Source organism: Dromiciops gliroides, chromosome 2 (assembly GCF_019393635.1).
Source record: "Dromiciops gliroides isolate mDroGli1 chromosome 2, mDroGli1.pri, whole genome shotgun sequence".
NCBI lineage: Eukaryota > Metazoa > Chordata > Mammalia > Microbiotheria > Microbiotheriidae > Dromiciops > Dromiciops gliroides.
The window spans coordinates 577,218,716-577,246,313 of record NC_057862.1 but is presented as its reverse complement, the minus strand read 5'-3'; the positions used below and the strand labels follow the sequence as shown (position 1 = coordinate 577,246,313).

The 27,598-nt window shown below is 39.5% G+C and overlaps 1 protein-coding gene across 2 annotated transcripts; it reads right to left on the bottom strand.

Annotated features, from left to right (window-relative positions):
* Nucleotides 1-9,968: 9,968 nt before the first annotated feature.
* Nucleotides 9,969-27,395, bottom strand: LOC122741802 (prokineticin receptor 2). 2 transcript variants are annotated; one of them, XM_043985585.1, is made up of 3 exons: nt 27,267-27,395; nt 23,798-24,420; nt 9,969-13,444 (listed from the first exon to the last, which is right to left on the bottom strand). In XM_043985585.1, the coding sequence occupies exons 2-3, from the start codon at nt 24,268-24,270 to the stop codon at nt 12,748-12,750; spliced, it is 1,170 nt and encodes a 389-aa protein (XP_043841520.1). In that variant the 5' UTR covers nt 24,271-24,420; nt 27,267-27,395; the 3' UTR covers nt 9,969-12,747. The 2 variants fall into 2 exon arrangements, with proteins under 2 accessions (XP_043841520.1, XP_043841521.1); XM_043985586.1 differs by lacking the exon at nt 27,267-27,395 and adding an exon at nt 26,929-27,029.
* Nucleotides 27,396-27,598: the final 203 nt, after the last annotated feature.

The following is a 27,598-nucleotide window of genomic DNA, read 5'->3' as shown; positions in this document are numbered from 1 at the left end:
GCAAGGCATCTGGAACACAATAAGTGCTTAATATATATTTGTGGACTGATTCATCTCTTGTATCTAGGCTTTCTTCTCCTCTTCCATTGGAATAATCATCCTTCTCTTCCACCCTTCCCATATGATGATAATGATAATAATAAATGGTCAACATTTATATAGTGTTTATTATTCACCAGACATTATGTTAAGCACTTTAAAATTATTTTCTAATAAACCAGGGAGGTATATTCTATTATTATCTACATTTTACAGATGAGTACACTGAGACAAATAGAGGTTAAGTGACTTGCCTAGGGTCACACAACAAGTAAGTGTCTGAGTATTTCATGTCTTCTAGCCTAGATTTGACTTTATAATTACATTTCCTCTTCAATGCACTTTCTTTCTTTTTTCTTTTTTTCTTATGATGTTAGCAATCACCAAATTTTATATACAAAGAAGAACAAATAATAAAGAACAATCACAAAATTTTACTATACAAAGAACAAATAATAGTGAGGAATCAAGCAATTTTACTATACAAAGGAAAGCAAATAATAATAATGAATGATCACAGAACATTACCATAAAAAGAACAAATATAATAAACAATCACCCAATTTTACTATCCAAAGAAAAAATACCAAAATGAGTGCCCAAAGAAGAACAAAGACGTTGATTATATAAGAACCCGTGAACTCTCATGCTGTACAGTTTTCCTTAAGTGTATTTTACATTTAACAAGGTAGTGACCAAATTGCTTTCTTTGTGTCCTCTTCTGATCTCCTTTTTGTTTTTTCCTGCATGTTTGTTAAATGCTTCATTGAAGTTCTTTTCTGCAATTCATTTTCCACAGCATGCCCAAATAATGTCCCTAATCTACTGCTTTAAACACATCATTTGTCTACTCAAAACTCTCTAATGACCCCTCATTGCTTAACAAATGAAATATAAAATCTTGAAATGCATTGGAGGTTCTCTTCAATCTCCCCCCACCCCTTCCCCATTGCCTACAAAGCCTCATGGCTGTTTCCCTTTAAACATAAGTCCTTGCCAGACCTCACTATTGTGCTCTTTCTGGTTCCTCTGCTGTTGGACATCTCATCACTCTCCTGTATGGCACCTTAGGCTACTCTCCTCCCACATGGTTGCTGACCCAGAAGCTCCATTTTCTCCTCACCTTTGCTGACATCAGGCTTTCCCTCAACTTTGCAGTGGTGGGGAGGGGTTGCCTCAACTCTTGTTGGGCGGGTGCCAGCTACACATGGCTCTCTCTTTTGCATTTCTTTCTTCCTTGTATCACAGCTATTTTTTTTTTTTTGTTATTTGTAACTTTCCCCACAGTACCAGCTGTTCCAAAAATCTTAGTGTGGTTTAAAATTTTAATAACTTAAAACTGCACTAAGACTTTTTGGACACTATTATAAACTAGAGATCAGAGCCTATGTTGTAACTATCTGCATAGTCCTGGTGCCTAGAATAATGTCTTGTATATAGGATTTTTTAAGTGTTGAATTGAAATGACTTAAATAACTTGCCTTATGTTCAAACCAGCTAATTAGAAGCACTGAAAACTTGCTTTTGATTAGGAAATTCAGAAGGATACAGAACCAATCAGGTAAGTTTTGTTATTATAGTTTTCATTTTAATACGTCTTTGGGGGGAAGGTATGCAACCAGTTCATGGTCCCATATAGTTATTTTAAAAATTATTCATTTATTAAAATTTGCATGTTTTCTTGATGGTTGTTAAGTTCATGATAAAAAAGAACAACAAAAAAAAAACCAGAACAAAACAACAACAAAAAGAACAAAAATTAGACTTACTTTTGAAAAAACTCTATGGATGGCTTTCCTCCAAAGCCTACTAAAGCATTCTTTATGTGTGGTACCAACAAATATTTAATAGTCGCACCAAATAACCTCCCATTGAAGGAACATCTTTTAATTAGCCTAAATCTATCCCTGACTGTTGCTATTAACCTTGTTTAAGAAGAACTACTTTAAGCATCACATTTAACCAACTTACTTTCTTTTATCCAGTCCCTTCTTAACATTTTAATTTTTTGCATTGTATCAGTAATATCTGGCACAGTGCCTTACATGTAGTAGGTGCTTAATCAGGTTTTGTTGATTGATTGAACTCTTGTTTTCAACCCCTCCTTTCTGCTCCATACTACTCTCCATTTGGCGTATAATAATAGGAGAAGCCAGGTGACACTGTGGATAGAATACTGGGCCTGGAGTCGAGAAGACATCTTCCTGGGTTCAAATCGGCCTCCAGAAATTTACTAACTGTGTGACCCCAGGCAAGTCATGTAATCCTGTTTGCCTTGGTTTTCTCATTTGTGAAATGAGCTGGAGAAGGAATTGGCAAATCACTGCACTATTTTTTGCCAAGAAAACCCCAAATGGGCTCATGAAGAGTTGACTGAACAACAACAGCAAGAATGTAAGAAGACATTTGAGAAGAGAAAGACCACAAGCAATAAGAGACAGGTATGAGCCACAGATAATAGGGAGGTTGTGAATAACCGAAAGAGGATATAACGTTTTCATCTCATTTTGTTTTTTTTTTCCATTCTATTGCCTGAAAATAGACCAAATGGAAATAATGCAAAACCAATTATTCCTTCCAGCCGTCTGAAGGCATAAAAGAAAGATTATTGGATGTGGAATAAGAGGAAATGGATTTATATTCTATCTCTGCCCCTGGCTACTGGAGTGGCCTTAAGTCAATTGGTTAATAAATATTTATTAAGTGCTTACTATTTGCCAGGCACTATGCTAAGTTCTAGGGATACAAAAACGGGCAAAAATATGGTTCCTGCCTTCAAGGAGCTCACAATCTAATTGTGGAGGCAACATGAAAATAGCCAGATACTATGTGTGTATGCATGCATGAACGCATGCATGTTTGCATGCATGTTTGTGTGCACATGCACACATATACTACATGTATAAACTATGTATATGTATTGCACATGCATGCGTATATGCACAGGTGGGCAGTGTATGTGTGTACACACACAATGAGATGTGTGAGCACACATATCTGTATTTTGCATGTGTTGTTTATGTGCATATATAAATACACATATGTGCACACATGTGCATGTACACACATGTGTGCATGATATGTATATGTATATATATGGAGAAAGACAGAGAGATATGAAGTTAGTCCATTTTGGAGAGCAATCTAGAATTATGCCCAAAGAGTTATGAAACCGCCTATACCCTTTGACCCAGCAATACCACTACTTGTTTTATTTCAAAAGATGATTAGGGAAAAAAGGAAAAGAACCTATATGTTCTAAAAAATGTATATGGTAGCTCTCTTTGTGGTGGCAAAGAACTGGAAATTACAGGGATATCCATCAATTGAAGAATTGCTGAACAAGTTGTGTATATGATTGTGATGGAATACTGCTATGCTATAAGGAATGATGAGATGAATTATCTTAGAAAAAACATGAAAGGCTTACATAAAATAATTAAGAGTGAAATGAGCAGAACCAAGAGAACATTGTATACAGAAATATTGTTTTAAGAATTATTTTGAGTGAATAAATCATTTTAATTTTAATCATTTAATAATTTTAATAAATCATTATAAATACCCAAATTAACTATAAAGGACCTATGAAGAAAGATGTTTTCTGCATCCAGAGGGAGAACTGAAAAATAGAAGTAGGTATACAATAATTTTACATACATACATACATGTATATACACACATACATGCACACGCCTATTTTTGTCTAATGATAGTCATCTCTGGGGTGGGGAGGAAAGGAAAATGGGAAATTTACACAATAACTTTATTAGATATTTGAAGATAATAGCAAGTTGTACATAATGGCTTTGCAGTTGCATGTGTAATCATCTTTTTTATTGTACTACATTATGGAAATGCTTAATTTGTTTAATACATTTTTTTAAATTAAATTAAAAATATTTTAGGGGAAAGCACTGGAAGCTGGCAGGTCTGGGAAAGGGCTTCTGTAGAAGGATTTGAGCTCTGTCTTGAAAGTGAAATGACAGAGCATTATAGGCATGGGGACAATCAGAGCAAAGGCTAAGAGCTGGAGTGTCATGTTTGATAAACCTCTGAGGTTTTCTGTAAAGTAAATGAAGCAGGCCAGAGGAAAATCAGCTTCTACCATGAGAATAGAACTAAGCTGTGCTATTCACCAGAGTTCTGCTCACTGACTTTATTCTCCTTTGGATTCTGCGTCCTGCCTCAGACACTTACTACCTGTGTGATCCCGGGCAAGTCACTTAACCCTAATTGGCTTAAACATCTGGGGCCATCTCCAGTCATCTTGATGTGTACCTTGGCACTGGACCCAGATGGCTCTGGAGGAGAGAGTGAGGTTGGTGACTTTGCTCAGCCCTCCCTCACTTAAATCCAATTCAGTGTGAGTCATGACATCACCCTGATGTCATGATCCTCTTGGTCCTTTGAGAAAGAAGGACAAACAACAATAGCATCCTGCTTAACTGCCTAGACTCATGATTCCTCCTTGCTCCTCTTCATCTTGGTCAGTCTCCCTGAACTTGACCCTTTCTTTACCCAGCAGATTCTTCTGATTTAATTAGACTTCTTTTCCTTGTCTTTCCTGGTCACTCCTATCGTCATTCAAACTATTATGATTTTAGAAGGTAAAATGTCGTCTGAGTTATGGAGTCCAAGTGTGATAAATCTGCTTTCGAGCTACTCTCCCTTGGTGACAGCAATGGAATCCAAACTTTGTAGAAGAGAAAACCCACTTAAAAGCCATTTCAAAAACTTTCTTTACCTAATGCTAGGTGGGGCTTACAGGTTTATTCTGGGGTTGGGGGAACTCCCAAAAGGCTGAGAAGTCATAGTTGGGCCTATACAAATTATGTGTGTGTGTGTGTGTGTGTGTGAGAGAGAGAGAAAGAGAGAGAGAGAGAGAGAGAGAGAGAGAGAGAGAGAGAGAGAGAGAAAGAGAAGGGGGAGGGAAGAAGAGAAGGGATAGAAGAAAAGGAGAAGAGGGGGCAACTAAGTGGCACAGTGGATAGAGCACTGGTCCTAGATTCAGGAGGACCTGAGTTCAAATCCAGCCTTAAACACAACACTTACTAGCTGTGTGACCCTGGGCAAGTCACTAAACCCTCATTGCCCTGCCAAAAAACAAAAACAAAACAAAACAAAAAAAAGAAGAAAAAGAGAAGAAGGGAGACAGTGAAACAGAGATGGAGGGAGACAAAGAAAGACAGAGGCAGAGCAATATCCATGTGACTTTATTTTTTTCCTCCCATGTGACTTTATAAGAAAATCATGTCCATGGAGTTGAATCTCTGGTTATCTTTAACCTCTAATGAAAACATGCTAAGGGACTTGGAAAGTATCTGTCCATTCAAGAGTTTTTAAAAAAAAAACAACCCTCTCTTGTGAAATGCTATTTCAGAATGAATGGAGTAGCATTCCCCTGGCATGGGCATGGAGATGTCAGTCTTCACCTTTGAGGTCAGGAAACAAGACCACTGTTTCCTTTTATTGTCCTCACAGCTTTTTGTGTAGAGTGGGCCCTCCATAGATAATTACGTGTAATAGAAGTGATATCTCAGAGCTTTCCATGCTCTGCTATGGTTGTGTATACATGACATCAGACATGCAGATGGCAAAATAAAATGTTAACACTGGTCCAGATGTTTCTCAGTATTTGGTTACAAGATGCTACACAGACCAAAAATGAAAACCAACACCTGGATAATTAATTCAACTGCCAGTTCTTTTCACCCTGCTGTTTTGGCATCTTGTGGACACAGCTGACACTTGTGCTTGATGTGAGCCACTCCAGTTCATCACAGCTGATGATGGGGAAATTCCCTGATGCTCAAGAATGCAGGCATCAGGTAGAGAATAAACGAACTCAAAGTCGAATTCTAAAGACACAGTGAGCAAACCCAGTGAAAGGCATATTCATGACCCAGTTATAGTCAGTGAAGTCCTTAAATAAGAAAGGTACAGGTATATGACATGGGGAGGAAGGCAGACAGAACATATAGCAGGGAGCAAATACTGATCAGCTGTAGCTTCCACTGGAAGAATAGAATCATTGATCAAAGGATTGTAGATTGTGAACTGGAAGGGGCCTCAGAGGTCATCTGGTCTAATTTCCTAATTGGACTGGATGAGGAAACCAAGATCTAGCCCCTCTTTTTTTAAAATAAAAAAATATTCCTACCACCTCTTAATCCTAATGCCTCCCTTCTGTAAATTATTTCCTATTTATCCTGTATATAGTTTGTACCTTTGTTTGCTTTCTTTAGATTGTAAGCTCCCGGAGGGTAGGACATGTTGTTTTTTGTTTTATTTTTATTATTATTTTATTTTTTGGTTAGGCAATTGGGGTTAAGTGACTTGCCCAGGGTCACACAGCTAGTAAGCATTAAGTGTCTGAGACTGAATTTAAACTCAGGTCCTCCTGACTCCAGGGCCGGTGCTTTATCCACTGTGCCACCTAACTGCCCATGTTTTTTACTTTTTGTATCTCCAGTGCTTAGCACAGTGCCTGGTGCATAGTAGGTACTTAGTAAATGTTGATTGATTGAATGAATAACAGAAAGGTTAAGTAATTTGTCCAATGTCACATAGGTATTCAAAAGGCTGTATGGAGAATAAAACTTAGCTCCCCTTACTTCAAATTCAGTGCTTTCCCTTCCCCCTAGGAAATAATGCCTTTGATAAGGTATCTAGATGAGCTAGGTAGTATAGTGGATAGAGTGCCAGCCCTGGAGTCAGGAAGACTTATCTTCCTGAGTTCTAATCCAGTCTCAGACCCTTATTAGCTGTGTGACCCTGGACAAGCCACTTAATCCTGTTTGCCTTAGTTTTCTTACCTTTAAAATGAGCTGGAGAAGGAAATTTCAAATCACTCCAGTGTCTTTGCCCAGAAGATGTCAAATAGAGTCATGAAGAATCAAACATGACAGAGCAACAACAACAACAAAGGCATGTAGGCTGAAGCTTTATTTGCCAGCATCAGTGACTCTTCTGATGATAGTGATCTGACTGGCTGTCAGGTCCAGCTCATAGTATAGTACCAGGAAGAGAAAGGAGAGATGGGACATAGCTACCCCAACTCCACTTGAAACAGATGTTACTGTCCAATCATAGCTTTCATTACTTGGATCTTCTCCTTGTCCCAATTTGCTTAACATTCCTTGAATTCCTATTTGAAGCTTCAATCTTTGATTGTCAATATTGCAAATATTCCTGGAATACTTTTCCCTCATTATCTTACACTGGGCAGGGAATTGTCACCACTCACACATCACCTTTGATTACCTTGAGTAAGGCTCATTTTAACCTCATTTCCAGGCCCCAAGCAATTCTGGTCTTTCCCCCCTTTTCTCTTCACCATGACAACCTTTCAAGTACCTGAAGACAGCTATCATGGATTGCAGATCTCCCTGCCCCCCAGCCTTCTTTTCTATAGCCTAAGTATGCCTAGCTCCTCTAGTAATTCCCATGGGGAATGAACTCAGGGCCTTTCACCATTGGGATTGGCCTCCCCCAGACATTCTCTAGCTTATAAACATCCTCTCTATGAATTGTGGGCCTCCAAACCGGAAAAAAAAGTTCTCCACATGGATGACCAGGGTGATTTTAGCTGGGTTTTCATCTTCTGACTGCAGAAAGTTATGCCTTTCTCAATGCAGCCCAAGGTCACCTTAACTTTTTGGCTACCACAAGACACTGCTGACTCATCCTGAGCTTTTAGTCCACTAAAACCCACAGATGTTTTTCTGGCAAACTACTATCTAACCATACCTGTCTCATCTTATTCTTTTAAGTTAATTTACATATACATACATACATACATTCACATATATGTGAAAGAGGAAGAGATGGGGTGGGGAAAGGGAAGGAGGGAAGGAGAGAGAGACACACACAGACAGAAATACAGAGAGATGAGGAGAGAGAGAGAGAGAGAGAGAGAGAGAGAGAGAGAGAGGGAGAGAGTCAGAGAAAGAGAGAACATTCAGGAAGATCTGTATCTGTACTCAAATCCTGCTGTAGTCACTACTAGCTTTGTGACCTTGGGCAAAATACTTAACCTCTCTCAGACCCCAATTTTTAAAAATCCATACAATGGGCATAATAATAGTACTTCCTTCACAGGGTTGTTTTGAAGAATTAAAAAAATACACACATATATGTATAACATATATGTTATACACACATATGCATATGTATTGCTTTATCAGTGTTAAAGCACTGTATAATTGTTAACTAATATTTTTCCATGTAATTCTGTGATTCTATATTGCATAAGTCTAAAAGGAAGAAATGAGCTAATTTGGAGGTATAAACTACAAAACCATGATATTATCTAAGAAATGAAATTCATTTCTAGTTTTCTAATTATTTCATAAATTCTTTAGCCTTCATGTTCAGTCAGTATGGGATCATTTTCACGCTTGAGGGTCTACAGAGGTGGTTGTAATATCTTTCAGCCTCTTCGATTTATGAAGTAATTTGTTTAAAATTATGTAGACAGTAGCCTACCTTAAAAACAAAGGTTTCATATCAAGTATATTCTTTGGTCTTGTGAAGACTGAGAAATATATTCAACTTTTCTAAATGTCATTCTTTTCTGATGTGAGGAACTCTAAGCATAGAAAAGGAGTGTTGTTCAGTTGTGTTTGATTCTTCATGAACCCATTTAAGGTTTTCTTGGCAAACATACTGGAGTGATTTGTCATTTCCTTCTCTGGCTCATTTTACAGATGAGGAAACTGAGGCAAACAGGGTTAAGTGACTTGCCTAGAGTCACACAACTAATAAGTGTTTGAAACTGAATTTGAACTCAGGAAGATAAATCTTCTTGACTCTAGGGCTAGCATTCTATCCACTATACCACCTCACTGCCCTAAATGCCTTATGAAAGACGTTATTTCCTAGGGAGAAGGTAAAACACTGAATTTGAAGTAAGAGTAGCTGAGTCTGAAACTCTGCAGAGATTTTTTAATACCTATGTGTTGTTTGGCAAATCACTTAACCTCTCTAACATTCAATCAGTCAATAAGTATTTATTAAGTACCTATGAAGTGCTAAGCACTGTGCTAAAATCTGGGCATACAGAGTCAAAATGCCCTTTAGGGGCTCACAATCTAATGAGAAAGACAATAAGCAAACAAACATGTACAAATAATATACTGGATAAGTAAATATCTGATGCTGGATTTGAACTCAGATCTTCCAGACTCTAGACCCAGTGTACTGTTCACTGGACCAACTAGGTGCCCCAGTAAAAGAGGAATATGTGTACCTAAATGAAAACAACTGGCCTTGGGAACAAAAGAAAAAAGATATGCACAATTTCTTCTTCTGGTGGCTTTAATAGTACTTCAACCTTCTAATACCTCTTAGGGGCCTATGGCACAGTGGACTAAATACTGAGCTTGGAATCAGGAAGATATGTTTTACTGAGTTCAAATCTGGCTTCAGACATTTACTAGTTGTGTGGACCCAGATAAGTCACTTAACCCTGTTTGCCTCAGTTTCATCTATAAAATGAATTGAAGAAGGAAATGGCAAACCACTCTAGTATCAGCCAAGAAAACCCCAAATGGGGTCATGAAAAGTTTGTCACAACTGAAACTACTGAATAACAAAAGCATGATGAGTAACTGGTGGGAAGGTTGAGATTGGATCCATCAATTAAATAGACAAACTGCCACATTGGGAATAGAAGTGTCATTTTAGGCACTAAATTGATCACCATTAGCAGATAGCACTTCAGCTTTGTTTTATGTATTATGTACAAAATGGACCCTCTATAAGCATGCCACTGTAAGAAAACAGAAAGGTTTTAGACAAGACACTGAAAAAATTAAATAGAAGTTTGTGATTATGAGACAACTTTGATATTTGTAAGCAATAATTCAGTAATTCAATTCACACAATCTGACAAATATTTATTTAAGTACATTGTGTGGGCAAAGCCCTGTTCGCTTCCTGTCAAAAGTAGATTTGCTCAGTTAATCTTACATCATTTATATCCAACTATATAAGCACAAGAAAACAAATTTTGGGGGGGGATATCCATGAATAGTGTGGTTGGTTTTTCATATCCATTGTTTCACTTGGTCAACAACACAAGATTTATGTTCCCTACAACACCACAAGCAGACAACAATATTTAACAATAACCATAATAATGATAATAATGATAAGTGACATTTATATAGTGTTACAGTTCACAAAACACCTTTTATACATTGTCTCATTTGATTTTCATAATAGCTCTGTGAGGTAAGGGTTATCATTTATTATCCCCATTTTAAAGATGAAGAAATTGAGGCTAAGAAGTTAAGTGACTTTTTCAGAGTCATATGGCTCGTGTCTGAGGCAGAAGTTAAAATCAGGTCTTTCTGACTCCAATTCCAGCACTTATACAGCTCTGCATCTTGCAAATGATTCCATTACTATGAGAGTGGAGAGGAAGATTCTGTACATTTCATAATGACAGTGGGGGAGGGGGTCCCTAGTATTATCTAAAAAGGTTCAGGTTTAATATAGCCAACTCTCAATTATCATTGCTAATGGAGACAAGGTAGTGGCATGGTTCCTACTACTTTCTAAAAAGCAAAACTCAAATAACATCCCAGATAATCGCAGACTTATTTTCTTGGCATTAGAATGCATTATGCGATTTGGTGTGTTCCAAGTTATGTTTTTCCTAGACAACTATTAAAATCCTTTGCATCCTCTGAGGATATCTTGGCTGGGGAATGAGGCTGAGAATGCTGCATGGTGTGAAGAAATTGGCCAGAGATTGACAATTCACTGCAGAAAAGAACATTTGTATTTGGAAAAGAACAAAACCTCCACCCCCACCATATCTTTTTATAATTTCCACAAACCCATTTCCCAATCAACTTGAACTTTTATGTATACCAAAAGTCAATCAGAAAATAAAGTCATTCGAGAGAGAGAGAGAGAGAGAGAGAGAGATACATGGAATAAGAAAAGCACAACTAGAGATGACAACTGATGGAGTCCCAGGAACATGCAGTTTTGGAAGAAATCACATAACAATAACTCACATTTATGTTGCTTTCCTCACAACAACCCTGTGAGGTAGGTAGTGCAAGAAACATGATCTCCTTTTACAGGTCAGGAAACTGAGGCTCAAAGAGGTTGTAACTTGCCATGGTGACGTAGCCAGGATCAAGATCCCCTGGCTCCCAATCCAACTTGCTGTTTGCTGCATCATTTGGCTTCTCAAACATGGAGAATCTCGTCAGTGGTTCACGGCTAAAATCATGCTGCTATTGTGGAGGTCACTGAGCCAAATGGATGAGATCATTTGCTCCTAATTGCTTCACAGACCTTGATCTCTTTCACCAGGTTGTCAGCTAACCTCTAAGAGAACAATAGAATAGTTCACACAAAGAACAATGAAGAAAGGTTGGAGATGATAGCATTTGGACTGGGGTCTTCCTTTGTCCAAAGAAGCTACCTAATATTAATAAGCAACTCTTAATTAGCAGTAATATGGGAGTCTGTGGCTCCACCAAGAAGGACGGGTTAGAAAAAAAGGCCTCCTTGTTTCTACGTACATTCCTCCCTTTTCTGTGATTCTCTTCCAAGAAAGTGCCCGATGCTATTCCAAATCCCCCAATCTCTGCAATGGGCAGGTCAGCTAAATTAATTCATTTCATTCAATTAATCAATTAATTCATTGCATTCTAAAAGATGATCACTGAGAGAGTCAGCTTGTGAATCATGAATAGTAGAATTTCAAGTATGAAGAGACCATTGGGAACTTTCCTTTTGCCCTTCATATCATACCACATAAGAGAGTTGCCCACAATAAGGTCGGTCCTTTTGGAAAGGGCCTCTTACCTCTCTGGCACCCCCGACCATGGAGTTTGTTTTAGAAATAACAACAGCTTTTGTAAAATACAAAAAAACTGAGAGTCTTAAGGTCTCCCCATAGAGTAACATCTTCATTTCCAAAGGCTTCATGTTCTTTATCATGGATGGCACAGGAAAAACTGGGATTTGGAGCTTGACCAGTCCCTGGCTAGGAGTAATGTCAGAGAAGATCCATGCCAATGTTCAGGAAGTGGTCCTGCATGTCCCAGAAGCAGAACCTAAGCTCTTGGAATGCATTTACCTATCTGTGCTCACCAGCCCTAATGATATATATGATGCCAACACTTTATTGTTCATACTCAAAACACAGGAAAAGTCTGTGATTTTGCCGAGGCAAGGAAATCCCAATGTATAATCTTCTTCTACTGGTATGGGTCACTCTTCATTAATAACTTATTAGTTAAATCCCAGCAATTTGCTTGTAGCACATAGAGGCTAAAGGAGTTGCCCAGGGTTACACAGGTAAATGTTGAAGGTAGGATTTCAACCCAGATCTTCTTTAATCCCAGGCTCAGTACTTTGATATGCCATGTAATGCTGCCTTGTTTGCGAATGTATTGTCTTAATTTAAATTTTTTATTCTTCTATTAATACATTCTGGACACAGGTTTATATCCCCTGCACCTAACATACTATTTTGTATACAGTAGGTGCTCAATAAATATGGGTGAGTGATGATATTTGTTCATCGGTGAAATTGTGAGATCCTAGACTGTATCTACTTGTCATCATTAAATATTTGAGCCTTGATTCAGTTGGTGACACTCATCTAATAGCATGCTTTTTTAATACCTCTGATACCCTACAGCTTGAAAATAATTTTTTAAAAGATCCAATAGATTACTTTAGTCTGATACAGTCCACCTCTTCTGTAATGGGCATGCCACTGGTCTTGAGGTCAACATCTGCACTGGACTTGCTCCCATTGTATGAAGACCTCCAGCGGAGCAGCATGATCTTCTTAAAGTATTTCATGGTGTTGTTTTTGACCGTGACAAAGCACACAGTATTGATCATACTGTTGCTCATGGCAATGCACTCAACAATGTAGAAAGCTGTAAGATAGTGTTTTTCCTTCACAAAAACGGTCGGGAAGAAGTCCCGGACAATGGTAAAACCATAAAAAGGGGCCCAGCAGATCACATAGGCAGTCAGGATACACATTAGCACTAAGACTGTCTTCCTTCGGCAACGGAGACGTTTCCGGATCTGCTCTGTCTGGAAGCCAGGGACAGCCTTGAACCACAACTCTCGGGAGATCCTAGCATAACACAGGGTCATGGTAATCACAGGTCCTACAAACTCAATGCCGAAGATAAACAGGAAGTAGGATTTGTAGTACATTTGCTGGTCCACTGGCCAGATCTGGCCACAGAAAATTTTCTCCTGGCTTTTGACGATGAAGAGGACAGTCTCTGTTGCAAAGTAAGCTGAGGGGATGGCAATGAGGATGGATACAATCCAGACCAATGCTATCAAAAAGGTGGCAGTTTGATAATTCATCCGTGGTTTCAGGGGATGGACAATAGCTAGATATCTAGGAGGAAAATAGCCATAATAATAATGAAGACAATGGGCTTGATATTATTCTAATTTTAGCAACACTATTATTAGGAGTAAAACAGTCATTGCTAATGCTATTAATAGTGGTCCTCCACCTAAGGCCTTCTCTGATGCCTCATTATGGGGTGGAAATGACAACCCTGATTATTTAAAGGGTGTGCTGCCAGTGGAGCACAGACCTTAGAAGATTCTACCAAGCTGAGAAGTCTTCAAAAATGGGCTCAAGAAGTAGATTGTTGTCCAAGGACTACTCCAGCTAATCTTGGAGGTAACTGTATCCAAGAAACTAGAAACTAGGGAATGGATTTTTTTTTTTACCATGGTAATTTACCAGTCATTCTATTAAGCAGTTGCAATTTGCATCAATGGCAGAAGTACCCACACATTATGAAACCACCAGTTTTTTAAGTATTAAAGAAAGAAGCAATAATAAATACCAACTATATTCCTAGCCTGCCACTCCCTGAGTTTGAGACTGTGTGTGCTGCGACAGGAAGAAGGAATGTTCAATTTGGGGGTCAGATACCTGGATGTAAATCTGAGTTTTGCTATCTGTATGACCTTGGGTAAATTATTTCTCTTCTATGGGTAGCCATTAATCAATTTCCTCCTTTGAAAAATGAAAGAGTTGGGCTACATAACCTCTAAGATTCCTTCTATGGTTAATTCTATGATACTAGCAGTATTTTGCTAGATATTTATTCCTATTCATTTGTAGTTCAAAAGTAGGACTGTCAGTAATTCATAGAGCAGGTGAAAGAATAAATCACTCCTTTCTAGGACATCACTAGAAAAAGAAATTATTCCTCAAATGAAGAAAGGGAAAAGAGCATATTGCTCTTTTAAAGGATTGTAGATATAGAGTCATGATAGACCTTGGATATCATTCCTTACAATCCCTCATTTTACAGTTTAGAATATTGAGTCTTAGTGACTTTAAGTAACTTTGTCCAAGATCAAAGAGGAAGCAAGGGGCAGAGCCAAGGGTTGAACTCACATTCTCTGACTTCAAATGCATCATTTTTTCCCCTGTACTATGCCGCCTCCCTATTTACCTCATTCTTCTCTCACAAACATCCATTAACAAAACTGCATCAAGGAAAAGATTTGTGACATGGGTCAAGGTCAAGAAGAGTAGAGGCTGCAACTCAAGCTTCGTGATTTTCTCTTGTCCTCTTTTCACCACCGAGCTACACTCTGTTTCTACTACTGTGACTTGGACAACAACTCAGAATTCCTTGCTGTCCTTTCCTTGAAGCACATTGCTTTTCCCTAAAGTAATCCAGACAAGAAAATAGCACTTTGGGGAAGGAAATGAGCTCATTTATGTGAGAAGAAGGATTTCTTCCAGGAGGAAGTCCAAAGAGCTACAATGTATGCGGTATCCTTGTGTTCTGGAAGAATGAATTAAAACTGGCAAGCAAAGTTAATGACAATAAAAAAATTAAGCTTATATGGAGAAGAATATTAAAGAAAGGATAAGAGGCCCTCTTTGGATGGATGACAGCTATCCAATTATTATTTTATTTCCCTTTTCTTTGCTAAGGACACTTCTCTTTCCCCTTGAAATAACAGAACAACAATAATTAATGAGGAATAGATACCGAAGATAAGTAAGGATATAGTAAGAGCCCAACTACTTGTCCTTGATAAATTCAAGTCACTTGATCCAAATGCACTTCATCTCTCCTTAGGTCTGGGCACAATTGATACATATGATTTAGTGAAACATTGTCAGTGACATCTAAGAGTTTGTCAAGAATGGGAAAAGTACCACAAGACTGGAGAAGGGCAACGTGTTTTGTTTTGTTTTGTTTTTGCATGATTAAAAAATGGTTAGGAACAAAATCTACAAACTGTAGGCCAGTGAACTTGACTTCAATTCCTTGGAAAATTGAAGAACATATCATTAAAAAGATGATTAGTTGACATCCAAAATTATTAATGAAGGAATCAATGCTTACAAAGACCAAAAAGGTTTCATCAAAGGAAAGTCATGCTAGACTAACTTCATTTCCTTTTTTTTTTTGAGCTACAAAACTTTTATATTAGAGAAATTCTGAAGTCTGAATTTGCCTAGATTTTAGTGACTCATTTTATAAAATATCTCAAGCTATTCTTGTAAGAGATGAAGAGCTCTTAATATTATCTATCTATCTATCTATCTATCTATCTATCTATCTATCTATCTATCTATCTATCTATGCAAATAGAGATTTTACTCAAATGCCAATCCCTCCCTCTTCTAGCTCTCTGAAGATGTTAGATAAAATTGGATCAAATTCCACCTACTATTCACCCCAGCTGGCTGCATTATTATGCATGGTGGCTGGTGGAGTTCTCCAGCCAAAGTTCAGCCCCTTCATGGAACTCAATGCCAAGCCCATCAATGCTACTTGGGTGAGTATAACAGTGTCACAAAGGGACTTACAGAGGGATTAGTGTGGTTTGAAGTGTGCTAACAATCCCCTCATCACTAAGTAAGGGTCCTCTTACAAAGACCATGATATTAGCCTGGCACAGCTGTCTACAGCAATGGGTGCTCCAAACCTATTGCTGTATCATGATAGGAATCCAGGAGTTTATGGCTTTTTATCACAATTTGGCTCTATCATATTAAGCATAAATGGCAACTTAGTCAAAGAGGATTTCCATATTTATATGTTTTTGTAGTCAGCACTTTGATTCTATTCCTTCCTGCTCAATGGCATCTAATTTTTAAGGATATTTCATAAGGAATTTCAAGTAATTTGATAACTCAATCCCCTTGGGGTACTAAAATGTAATTCAATGGCACTTGGAATGCATAAGTTGCTATTTTCTTTCAGTGAATTCATTGGCAAAACTTCTCTTTTCAAGGTTTGGCTCAAAGGATTTAGAGCTGGAAGGACCTTTAGAGATCATAGAGTCATAGATCTAGAGATGTGAAGGACCTAAAAGGAATGTAGTCCAACCACCTCCTTTTATTTATAAGGAAACTGAGAACAAGAGAGGGGAAATGACTTGTCTAAAGTTTTCCTGGATTCATCTCCACTTCACAAGTAATTTCTGGTAGTTCTGTTGACTAGCCTCCAGAAAATAATTTCATCCTAGACATCCCTTTATATTTCAGCTTCCTAGGACCATTATATATCTGCTCTGGTAAGATGTGAAATCAGCCCTGCAGCTTTGATGTGCTATGCAAGTTGAAAAAAAGAAATAACACTTTTCTGGGCTTTTGTTGTCTGTCTGATCCAAGATGAAGGGAAGGAGTCAGGTTGAACTTGGGGTATGTTGATGGGGAGGGAGGGCTCCTGGTAATGCTAGTCCTTGGAGATGGAGGAGGCCCTGAACTTCAGCCCAGGATCTTATAACTTGAAAACCAGTGCTGTGCAGCTCATTGTCAGTGCTTAAAGTAAGTACAGTGTGAGCATCTGAATTTTGCTTTCAGAGACTGAACACATCCATCAGCTAAAGAACCCAGACTTAAAGGGAAAGATGCCTTAGAACCCATGACTTTCTTTGACTCAGCTGTGAATTTTTTTTTTCACCAAGCTCAGTCTGAATAAAAGGAATTCATTCATTATAATAATGCATAGAGTGGTGAAAAGATCACCGCCAGGAGTTATGGATCTACCATTATTAGCAGGATGACCTTGGGCAAGTCACTTTCTCTCTCTTGGTTAAAGTTTCCTCATCTGTAAGATGAAGGCATTAGACTCTCTATGATGTGGAAGGGCATTTCCAATTTTATCATTCTATAGTTCTAGTATTCCTTCCATTCTTCATGCACTGAACAAATGTTCTGTGGGGAAAATGGAAGAATCCCTTGCCGTTTCTGGGAAGCGGCTGGAAAAAAGGTGTATGAGATTAGAAGTTAGATAAGAGGTTGGATAGGAGAAAGTTCAATGTAAGAGAGGATGCTACAACCTCAATTGGTGCTTTTGCTATAGATTGATACATTGACTACATCCTAATTTCTCCTTCTCTAAGTTCACTCACAATAACCATCAAAAACCTGGACACACAGAAACCTTTCAATCAATGCTTATTGAGTGAGTGACACCTCTCTTTATTTGTATTCCTCTCCATAGTCCACTTCTCCCTGCACTAATGTTCTAAGAAGAAAGACCTCAATCAGCAGATTTAATTTTTCTGCCTATGTATCTATCACCAGCTTGCCCAATGCCCAGTCAGCTAGCTATAGGCAGCCTCAATGATTCATCTCTCAATCCATTTATTGCTGATATTTCAAGGAAAGAAAGGTTGTCTGGGCAGGCAAAACCCCAAGTAATCAAGGTGAGATGAAGGCATGCCAGCGGATGAAACAGAAAACTGTGTTGCTTTTCTTCTTGGATAACTAAATGGATTCACCACCATACCTATCCATGTCAATCTTTATTGTAGCAGTCACCAGGTGAGCCATGTAAAGGGCAATGGATACATGACCATAGAGCCTTCATTCCCTCCTTTCTGCTTCCTGAAGTCAATCTGAAATAAACTCTATCACAAATAAAACTCATCTTGGAACATTCTGGCTACAATTACAAAAACGAGTGGGAATTCCATGAATGAAAAAAAAAAGTTTTCTGCTTTCCACTCTCTAGGTGGTCTCAACAATTCAGGTTGCTGTTTGAGTTGTAATTCCTATCCTTTTCTCAGACTCATACTTCTTGGCTTTTGTTCAATCTTCCCATACACCCGATTTATTATGAAAGGAAATAAATTCTAGCATTTATCCAGCATAGGTATATAAGAAATAAAGCACAGAGATTAATTTTAATAGGATAATAAAGTTTTTAATTTAAATACCCCTTGATAAACATCTTGTACCCCTCTGAGTGTATTTGCACCCCAAGTTGGGAACCCCTGTAGAATACTCCAGGTAACTATGTGCTAGGAGAGTGGGGATACAATGCTAGGGAAAACAGCAGCAGCAGCAATAACAACAACCCATAATCCCTGCCCCTAAGAACTAGATTATCTTTGAGATCCCTTCCACTTCCAAATCACAATGATTCTGTTTATTCTCTTTTGCTTTTCTTCCAAAGCCCTTCAGAATTTGGACTTTTTTCAATCCACCAGCCTAATATCCTCAACAGCAATTCTTTACTCCAGTCACATGTTTTCTCATTGTCTCTGGTACATGCCAGGATCATTGCTGTCTCCAGGTCTTTGCTAGAGTAATTCCTCCTGAAATACTCTCTTCTTTTTTTTGTTCATTTAGATCCTGCCTCTGTCTCTCTCTGTCTCTCTCTCTGTCTCTCTCTGTCTCTCTGTCTCTCTGTCTCTCTCTCTCTATATATATATATATGAGTGTGTGTGTATATATGTATGTATGTATGTATGTATGTATGTATGTATATATATATTGCGGGGCAATGAGGGTTAAGTGACTTGCCTAGGGTCACACAGCTAGTGTCAAGTGTCTGAGGCTGGATTTAAACTCAGGTCCTCCTGAATCCAGGGCCAGCGCTTTATCCACTGTGCCACCTAGCTGCCCCTCTGCCTATCCTGCTAAGCCCAGCTGATGACCAACCTCTTCTCCAAAGTTTTCCCTGATTACCGGAGTTACTCAGATCTGTCTTTTCTCTGAATGCTATAATCAAAGGAAACAGCATTGATTCTATTCTATTCTTCTATGTGTCAGGCACTTTGCTAAATGTTGTATAGGTTAGTATCTAATTGTTTCATATATCTATATCTATAAAGCTTTATGTATGTAGACACAAACATACATCTACATATTTACATATTTGTTTTGTCCTTTCCTGCTCCACCTCCCCCGTGGATTATAAACACCTTGAGAAAAATGGCCATGTCTTATAAATCTTCTATAGTTGGTCCTGTCACTCTTGGTACTGGTGATAGGACAGTTTGGACCCAAAGTAACAACAACAATATTTATTTAGCTCTTTAAGGCTTACAAAGTACTTTATAAATATTATCTCATTTTGTTCCCCTCCACAACTCTGTGAAATAGGCACTGTTATTCCCTTTTAACAGACAAAGAAACTAAGGCAGACAGAACTTAAATAACTTGTCCAGGGTCACACAGCCAGTCATTTCTGAGCTAAGATTTTAACTCAGGTCTGCCTGGCTAAAGTCTAGTGTTCTATGCAGTACCACCTAGATACATAGGTACCCAAAATACGTACATCATCGTTGTCGTCGTCATCATCACCACCACCACCACCACCACCATCACCATCACTGACTGACAAGTATTTGCTAGGCTCAGGGTACAAAAATGGAGAAGGCAAAATTGCTGCCCTTGGGAGGTTGGAATCTAGTTGGGGAAGCAGGACACACATGTTAAAACACACCATAAACTAAGTAGCTATCCTGGCACAAATGAGAAATGATACAGGAAATCTGGATTTTGTAGCATGAGTTGAATATAGATCATCAGAAGCAAAGAAAAAGATATATTCTGAGGTGGGGATTGCTGATTTAAATTTGAAGGAGGCCTTAGAGATCATCTAGTTCATCCCTCTCTTTTGCAAATCAGTAAACTGAGTCCCAAAGAGGATGAATGTTTTGTAGTAAGTGGCAGAGTCAGAGTTCAAATATAGGAAATGGCATAAAGAAAGGTAATGAGCCAGAAATGTGAATTGTGTGTGCAGGAGACAATGAATAGGTCTATTTGGCTATGGGAAGGTTGAAGAGAGCATTGAATATTAGGCGAATGAGTTTGGACTTTACCTATCGATGGTGAGAAGTCACTGAGTAAGGGCTGAGTAAATGGGACACATACAAGACAATGTTACAAAGGACTAAAGTAGGGTAGAGACTGAATACATTGATATCAGATAAGAAACTGCTGGAAAAGTATAGGTCTCAGAGGATGACGCCCTGGACTAGACTGGTGGTAGTAGGCATTTGAAGAAATTGAAAAATGGTAGATATTAAGAGGGAAGAACCCATGTGACTTGGTTCCTGCCAATGTAGAAAGTAGAAAGGGATGAAAAGGTAAAGGATGAAACTAAGATATTGAAGCTGGATGACTGGTTGAGTGTTCTGTACTACCTTGGAGAGCAACTGAAAGTTCAGATAGAAACTTGATTTCAATTTCTTAATTTTTTTTATTAGGGAAAAATGACAGGTTCAGCTTTAGATAGTATGATACAATGGAAAGAATGTTGCACTTGAAAATTGAGAAATATGGGTTCAAATATTGACTCTGACATTTATTACCTGTATTGACTGTGGGCAAGAGAGATATGATGTATTCTGGTTTATTCCAGAGGGTAGAACCAGATCAGGCACAATAAGTGGAATTTGAGAAGAATAAAACTTCTCTGAGTCTCATCTCTATAATGGAGACAATGATATTTGCATTGCCCACCTCTCAAGATTGTTGTGGGAAAAGGGCTTTGTAATTCTTAAAACACTATAATAAGTTGAATTGTTATTCAACTCAACTAGCCTTTTAAAAGTGTCTACTCGGTGGCAGGTACTCTGCTTGATGATCATGAGATGAAGAAAAACAGCACAATTCCTGCCCTCAAGAAGAGGTCTTAGTTCTATAAGACATACTGGGTATGAGATCATAGCAGGACATCCAGATAGAGTTGATCAGCAGGGAGCTAGAAATGCAGAACTGAAGAGAGAGAAGTTCAGGTTGAAAGACTGATACTTGGTCTGTTCTACATGGTGAGAAAATAAGAATATCTAAATCCCAATTCTTTCCTACAGATTTGTAATACCAATGGTTTGCCCCTATCACCTGACCTTCTGTTTAGTTGTTATTCCTGTACCAAGTGACCACCTGCAATGGAACAGTAGATTCTGAAGGAACAGGGACATTTTAAACAGCAGGATGTTTCTGTTTCTTTGGTCAATCCTGGTAGAGGCTGCGGACTGTGCTCTAACTGCACCAGCCAACAAAGGTGATGAATTTGAAAATTTTCTCCTTCCCATTTTGCTTTTGTCATCTTCCTCTAAAATGTCAGGCTGCCTTTTTTTGTCTCTACCTCTGTTCCTTTGTCCCACCATTTCTCCCTACGGGAGATCATGGGTACAGAATGTAGTAGACTTGAAAACCCTCAGGTCAGTGTCTCAAGAGATCAGGGGAGGGGGGGAGAGCACTGAATATAAATTCAATAAGTAAATACTGGGCAGGAGGAGCCTTAGCTTTTGTCTCCCACATTTTTTGGGAAACAAAGTTAAATTAAAGGAAAATGAAAATACGTGTTATCTAAAAGTGAACAGATGTTTTGCATTCAAGTTAACGGAATTTTCAGCCTTGCATTCTGCCAGTGCTAACTGCTTTATAGCACACAAGCTGAGAGCTATGGTGGAGAAATAGTTCTGATATTTTTTTCACTAAAAGCGTGTGTTTTTTGCATGTTAGAGCAGCTAAGCACATGCCCAGGGAAACGATGTAGTGCCAGCAAGAGGTCACATGAAATAATTCAATCTGAGTTTTCCCAGTGCTGGCAGATTTCAGTGAAAGCACAGCATAGCCCTTTTTCTAAGTAAAGGGAGTGGGCTTTCACTTTCAAAACTGATGGTGAACAGCAAACCCAGTGTCCTGGAAACCCATTTCCAGCTCTGTGACGGGCTCAATAATTATTTGAGGTTGGGGCAAGGCTCTGAGGCTCAGATGGGATGACCTTGGCCAGGGCAAAAGTATTAGGCTGAGGACATGGCAGAGTTCTAGAGATGGAGAATGGGGGGAGGTCATTGCTGCCAGGTAATAGGTGGCACAATGGATAGAGTGTTGGATTGGGAGTCAGGAAGGCCTCAGTTCAAATCCTGCCTGAAACATTTACTACCTATGTAATACTGATCAAGTCACTAAACCTCTCCTTTAGTTTCATTATCTGTAAAATGGGGATAATAGTACCTACCTTATAGGGCTATCATGAGAGTCAAATGAAATAATGATGATAACAATATAACTTACATTAGTATTATGTGCCAGGGACAATGCTAAACACTTTACAATTCTTATCTCATCAAATAACACATGTAAAGTGCTTTACAAACCTCAGTGTTATATAAATGCTATTTATATTTATATTACTATTATTAGGCCATAAAATAAATATAATCCATAGGTCCTAATGACAGAGGAGAGGGACTACAATTTTTGAATCAGACTGTCAGATGATATTACAGGTTGTCCCATAAGTATTTGTGCAATTTTAAACTTTAATAGCCCAGGGTCACGAAGTACTTAAAATGTACTAAAAGTTTTGGGACACACTGTATTTCCCTGGGACCAGCTTGATTTTCTTATCCCTCTCTCTGGTTTAGGGGAATAATCTGAGGTATCTATGTCCTCACCTTATAAAATTATAATACATGTCTTTTTGTTGAGGAATATAACGTTTACAAGCATTGGGTGTGAAAATAGGGAAGTATCCAAAATCTCTACAATTCTAAATTCTATGATCCCTGTTGATCAGAGTCCTACCATAACTCTGGTGTTGGGGGATAAAGGAGAACAATGTGGTATCCCATTATAGAGGGAGGGATGGACTCTATAGCACAGGTAACAATGGTTCAGCTAAATTGAATCTACACTGTGGAAAAGTACTTTCTAATAGAGATTTGCTTGTATTGGATTAAAAAAAAAAGTTTGTGCCCATCTGATGAAAATCACTTAGTCCATAAGTGATTAAACAGTAAGAAATGCATAAATACAGCATATATAATAGTTGTTATAGGCTGCTCTCATTAATTTCACTTTACATAGCTGAACCAGGGTTCTGGAAGGGCTGCATGCAAATGTATGCAAATAAGCACACAGATTTATGCAAAAGAACATACACAAATGTGTCCATGGATTTTATGCAAACAAATCCAGTAACCTTGTTTTAAAAATCTGTTAAGAAAGAACTGACTTGGCTGGAGGAGGGGAGTGGGGCTGGTAGAAGGGGGGTATGTGAGGAGGGATGGGGTCTCTCATAACTGAAAAATCCCTCTTGACTTGTGTGCTGTTTAGAGGTAATAGGCCACTGAATGTTAAACCTGTTATTTCAGAATTTCAGAGTTGGAGCTGTCCTTCTCAAGCTAAGTAAGATTAGGTGAGGGAAAATTTAAGACCACTGCCCTCACAAATCAACAGCCTAGGCCAGGTAGAATATCTCCCAGACCCAGGAACTCAGGACTTGTCAACATCTAGGGAGCATAGATATCTCTCACCAGGTCCTAGATGGAAGACAGGGTCTCCTCTTGCTAATCCTCAGCTGTGAAACTCAGCTCTTGCTAACATGAGGGAGTAGGGTGGAGACATTGCTATTACCAGTCCAGTTGGGGTGAGTATAGTAGGAACACCAAATCATCTCTCTCAATGGTCACTCCTGTCCCAGTGCCCCCACTCTACCCTAATACTTACCTGTCTACAGCAATGGCCAACAAGGCATTGGTAGAGACATAGAGGGAGACTGTTCGAAGGTAGTTGACAGAGGCACAGAGCACGTGCCCGTGCTCCCAGGAGAGTTGGCGGACCACATAGTAGTCCATTTCAAAGGGACAGCATACAATGGCCACCAAGAAGTCAGAGATGGCCAGGTTGGCAATGAGCAGGTTGGTGAGGTTCCGCAGCTTTTTGTATCGGGCCAGGGCAGCAATGAAGACAAAGTTACCAATGCCGCAGACTAGCATGATACCCACTAGAGCTATGCCAATGACAATCTTGGCAGCAAAGAAGGTACGGGTCTTGGTTACATCCTCATCCTCATCTAGAGGCAGGTCATAGTCACCATAGCTAAAGTTGAATGGGAGGGAGGCAGTGCGCTCCCGGTGGGAGTTGAATATAGCTGCAAAGTTGCTGTGTGCATCAGTGGTATTCACCTCTTCGGGTCCCATGGTGGTCAATGTGGGTAGGGAGTAGAGAGTTCAATTGTTGTGAAATTCAGCCCAGGCCAGAGTACCAGGGGGTTGGACCTTTAGATATGTTGCTCTTAAACCACAAGTCACCACTTTGTTCCCAACATAATTGGAATGGAGACCTCAGGCCTTTGAGAGAGATACAAGCAGAAATGATATGTATATTAGTAAATCATGTCATTATCACAGTGGTATGGGCTGCAGTCCAACCGGATCTTGTTGGCTGCCTGCTAGGAATGACTATCAAAGGGTGATATGAAGGGGAATGAAGGGGAACAGGACTGGCTAGAAACAGACCAATTGGTGGCAAAGACATGGAGAAAAACTGACACTCGGCATTGGTTGCATTACTTTAGATAATAATCTGGCACTGACTTGATATCTACACATGTCCAGAAGAACATGCATTTTTAACACTTTTCCTCAGTAACAGGTGTGAAGGTAGAAGGTGGCAACAAATGGAGGCCTGTTATTCCTTAGAAATTCTGCCTAACTTGACATCTTATTTTTAAAATTTCTTTATCTTTATTTATTTATTTATTTTTGGTGGGGCAGTGAGGGTTAAGTGACTTGCCCAGGGTCACACAGCTAGTAAGCGTCAAGTGTCTGAGGCCAGATTTGAACTGAGGTACTCCTGAATCCAGGGCTAGTGCTTTATCTACTGCGCCACCTAGCTACCCCCTCCTAACTTGACATCTTGAGAATCTGTCTAGTTTGCTTTGTAGAGGTCATCCCCCTTTGTCAAAGTACCAGCTCTTTTTAATGGTTTAAAAAGACCAGCCTATATCTCAATGAGGGCAGGAAGATATCACCTTGCCCCACTGGGTTTTCCAGCAAGCCGGCCACACTTCCTTGTAACCCTAGCTTAGAAATAGACTAAAAATCCAGAGTTCATTCTTATAATGACTTGCTGTATGACACTGGACCACTCATTTACCCTTCCTGAGTCCTAGGCTGTCTACAAAATAACTGTCTTTAATAAATAACTTTTCTTGGATATAAAAAGGAAGGATGAATTAATGCCTATAAAATACTTTGCACTCCTTGGAGATGGGGCTACATACAGATGAGACTGCTGTTCTTTCCACAATGACTGTACTTCAAAAGGGAATTATTTCTCAACCTACTCTGTTACTCCCCAGATCACTGATTCTATGATTCCTCCTGGTGATATGTTTTCATCAATGATGCTGAGAATTACAGAATTTTCACAAAAAGTTGCATCCTTTCGAGAGAACCTTAAGTTTAAGACTATTTAGCTCTCAGTAAACTACAAGTATGGTTGTAACATAGTCTTTGACAGGGAAGGGGTCAAGAAAACTCAATTCTACCACAAGTAAGCTGTGTTCTGATAAAAGTGTTTTGTGTCAATATTTCCCATTAAGGCTCCACGCTCCCTCCTTAAGTAGTGTTCTAGATCAGAAAGAACTCAAAGAAATAGTGAACAATCAATGTTGAATTAACCAGTTATTCACTAGGAAGGAGGAAAGAAAAATAGCTGGATGCCTGTAAAAAAACCATATAATTACAAACACCAGATCGTCACATCTGACCAACAACCAACCTGTTCCCTTTTCCCCTCTTCCTTCTCTAACTCAAAGCCTTCAAAAAATACAGTTGGGGTTGCTTCTAAGGTTTTCCCCCAGGACTTGGATCAGTTCAATGACCAGAGTAGGCTACTACTACTAGAATGAATCTCTTACTCGACAGTCTGGTCAACAAAATTTATTGGAAGAGATGGGAAAGGGAAGAGATTTCTGGTCCAGTTCAGGAAGCAACACTGAAAAGAGGCATTCAAGAAACCTAGGTAAGCTAGGTCACCCACAAAAAACGGCTACTTTCTGAGTTGTTAAATAGGGGTTCTTAACCTTTCTTTTGTGCAATGAACCCCATTGACAGTTTGGTGGTTTAGGGAATCCTTTCTAAGAATAATGTTTTAAAATTCATAACATGTTTTAAAATTATTACACAAAATACACTAATCAAAGTATTTACAAAATTAAATTCATGCATCATAGACTAAGAGCCCCTGACCTAGAAGAAAGACCAGGAGAACAAGGGAAGGCTCAGAGATAAGCAGCACCAGACCTCTTGTAAAGTAGCAGTTTAAATCCTGTCAATTCCCTTTCCCTTCTCTCTCTAAGTAGCACCTATAAGCCCCTTTACATAGGTAGTCCAATGCACCACTTCTACTTCTTTCCAAGGGTGCTCCATCCTTAGGTAAAATCATCAGTCCTGCCCCTCTTCTCGAAGGTACCCTTAAACTAGTTGGGGTATAAGTGGGGGGCAGTCAAAGGATGAAATGTCAGGATGTGTCATTTCCTTTCCTTAAGGAGCCCTTGGATTTCAATCAGCCTCAGTTTCTCCAATTGCTACTGCCACTCTCTGACCCCTAAGATACTGGGTTGGGGATAGGGAAAGAAAGGGAGCCTTCTGCTATGGGAGGCACTTCGATATACAGAGAGGATTATTAATTTAGAGGGCAAGTCTAAAGTTCACCTTTTAAAGACAGGGAAAAATGAAAACTTTTTTTTTTGGGGGGGGGGGAGGTAGCAAGGGAAGTGATCAAGAACATTCGGGAGTGAAATTGCTCAGGACCGGGTTTCTTCCCTTCCTTTTTCCATCTAAAGGCTTTACCTCGAAGTTCCATGGGCGACTGCTTTCAGCACCCACTTTGTAGCCAGCTCCCCTCGGGTACAGTCCTCAGCCTCCGCACCCTCTCATTCTCTGATGTTCCCCACAGTACAAAAATTCCGAGGGTGGCTAACATTTCCTAACTAGTTAGCACCTTACTTTCTTCGAGGAGCCCAGGGAGACTGTGGGGAGTCGTACATCCCAAAAGAGGGAAACCCATAAACAGACCTAGCCTCCCCTAGAAAGACAGGAGGATGCCCTACCCCCTCAGCAGGGCCCCAGGCTCAGTCTGATCTCACGGTCCCCTCGCCCCCACCCCTGGTTCCGAGGGGCTCGGGTACCTGGATCCTATCGGACTCTTCGGATGCCTTCTCTTCCCCCAGAACGGTCCACGGGGCTGCAGTGGAAAGGGGTCAGGGGCCAGTTTGTTGTTTCTTCTTTTCTTGGAGAGGGAGAGGGGCGCGTGGTGGAGACGGCTGGTTTCTTCACCCAAGGTGCCCCAGCAGAGACGATCGCCTCTTTTTCTCCAGCTTTCTGGGCTCGGTGCCGGCTAGCTGAGGTTTTTCTTCTACCACTTGGCGCTCCGCCCTCCGCGCCCGCAGATTGGAGGGACCCTCTCCACTCTCCAGCGGACCCAGGCGATCTGGTCAGATCCGCGCTTGGCTCCGGCGCT

Coding starts and splice junctions, on each gene's coding strand:
- LOC122741802 (XM_043985585.1), bottom strand. CDS start 24,270: ATGGGACCCGAAGAGGTGAATACCACTGATGCACACAGCAACTTTGCA. Junction 13,445..23,797: donor TTGGCCATTGCTGTAGACAG/GTAAGTATTAGG, acceptor TTTTCCTCCTAG/ATATCTAGCTATTGTCCATC.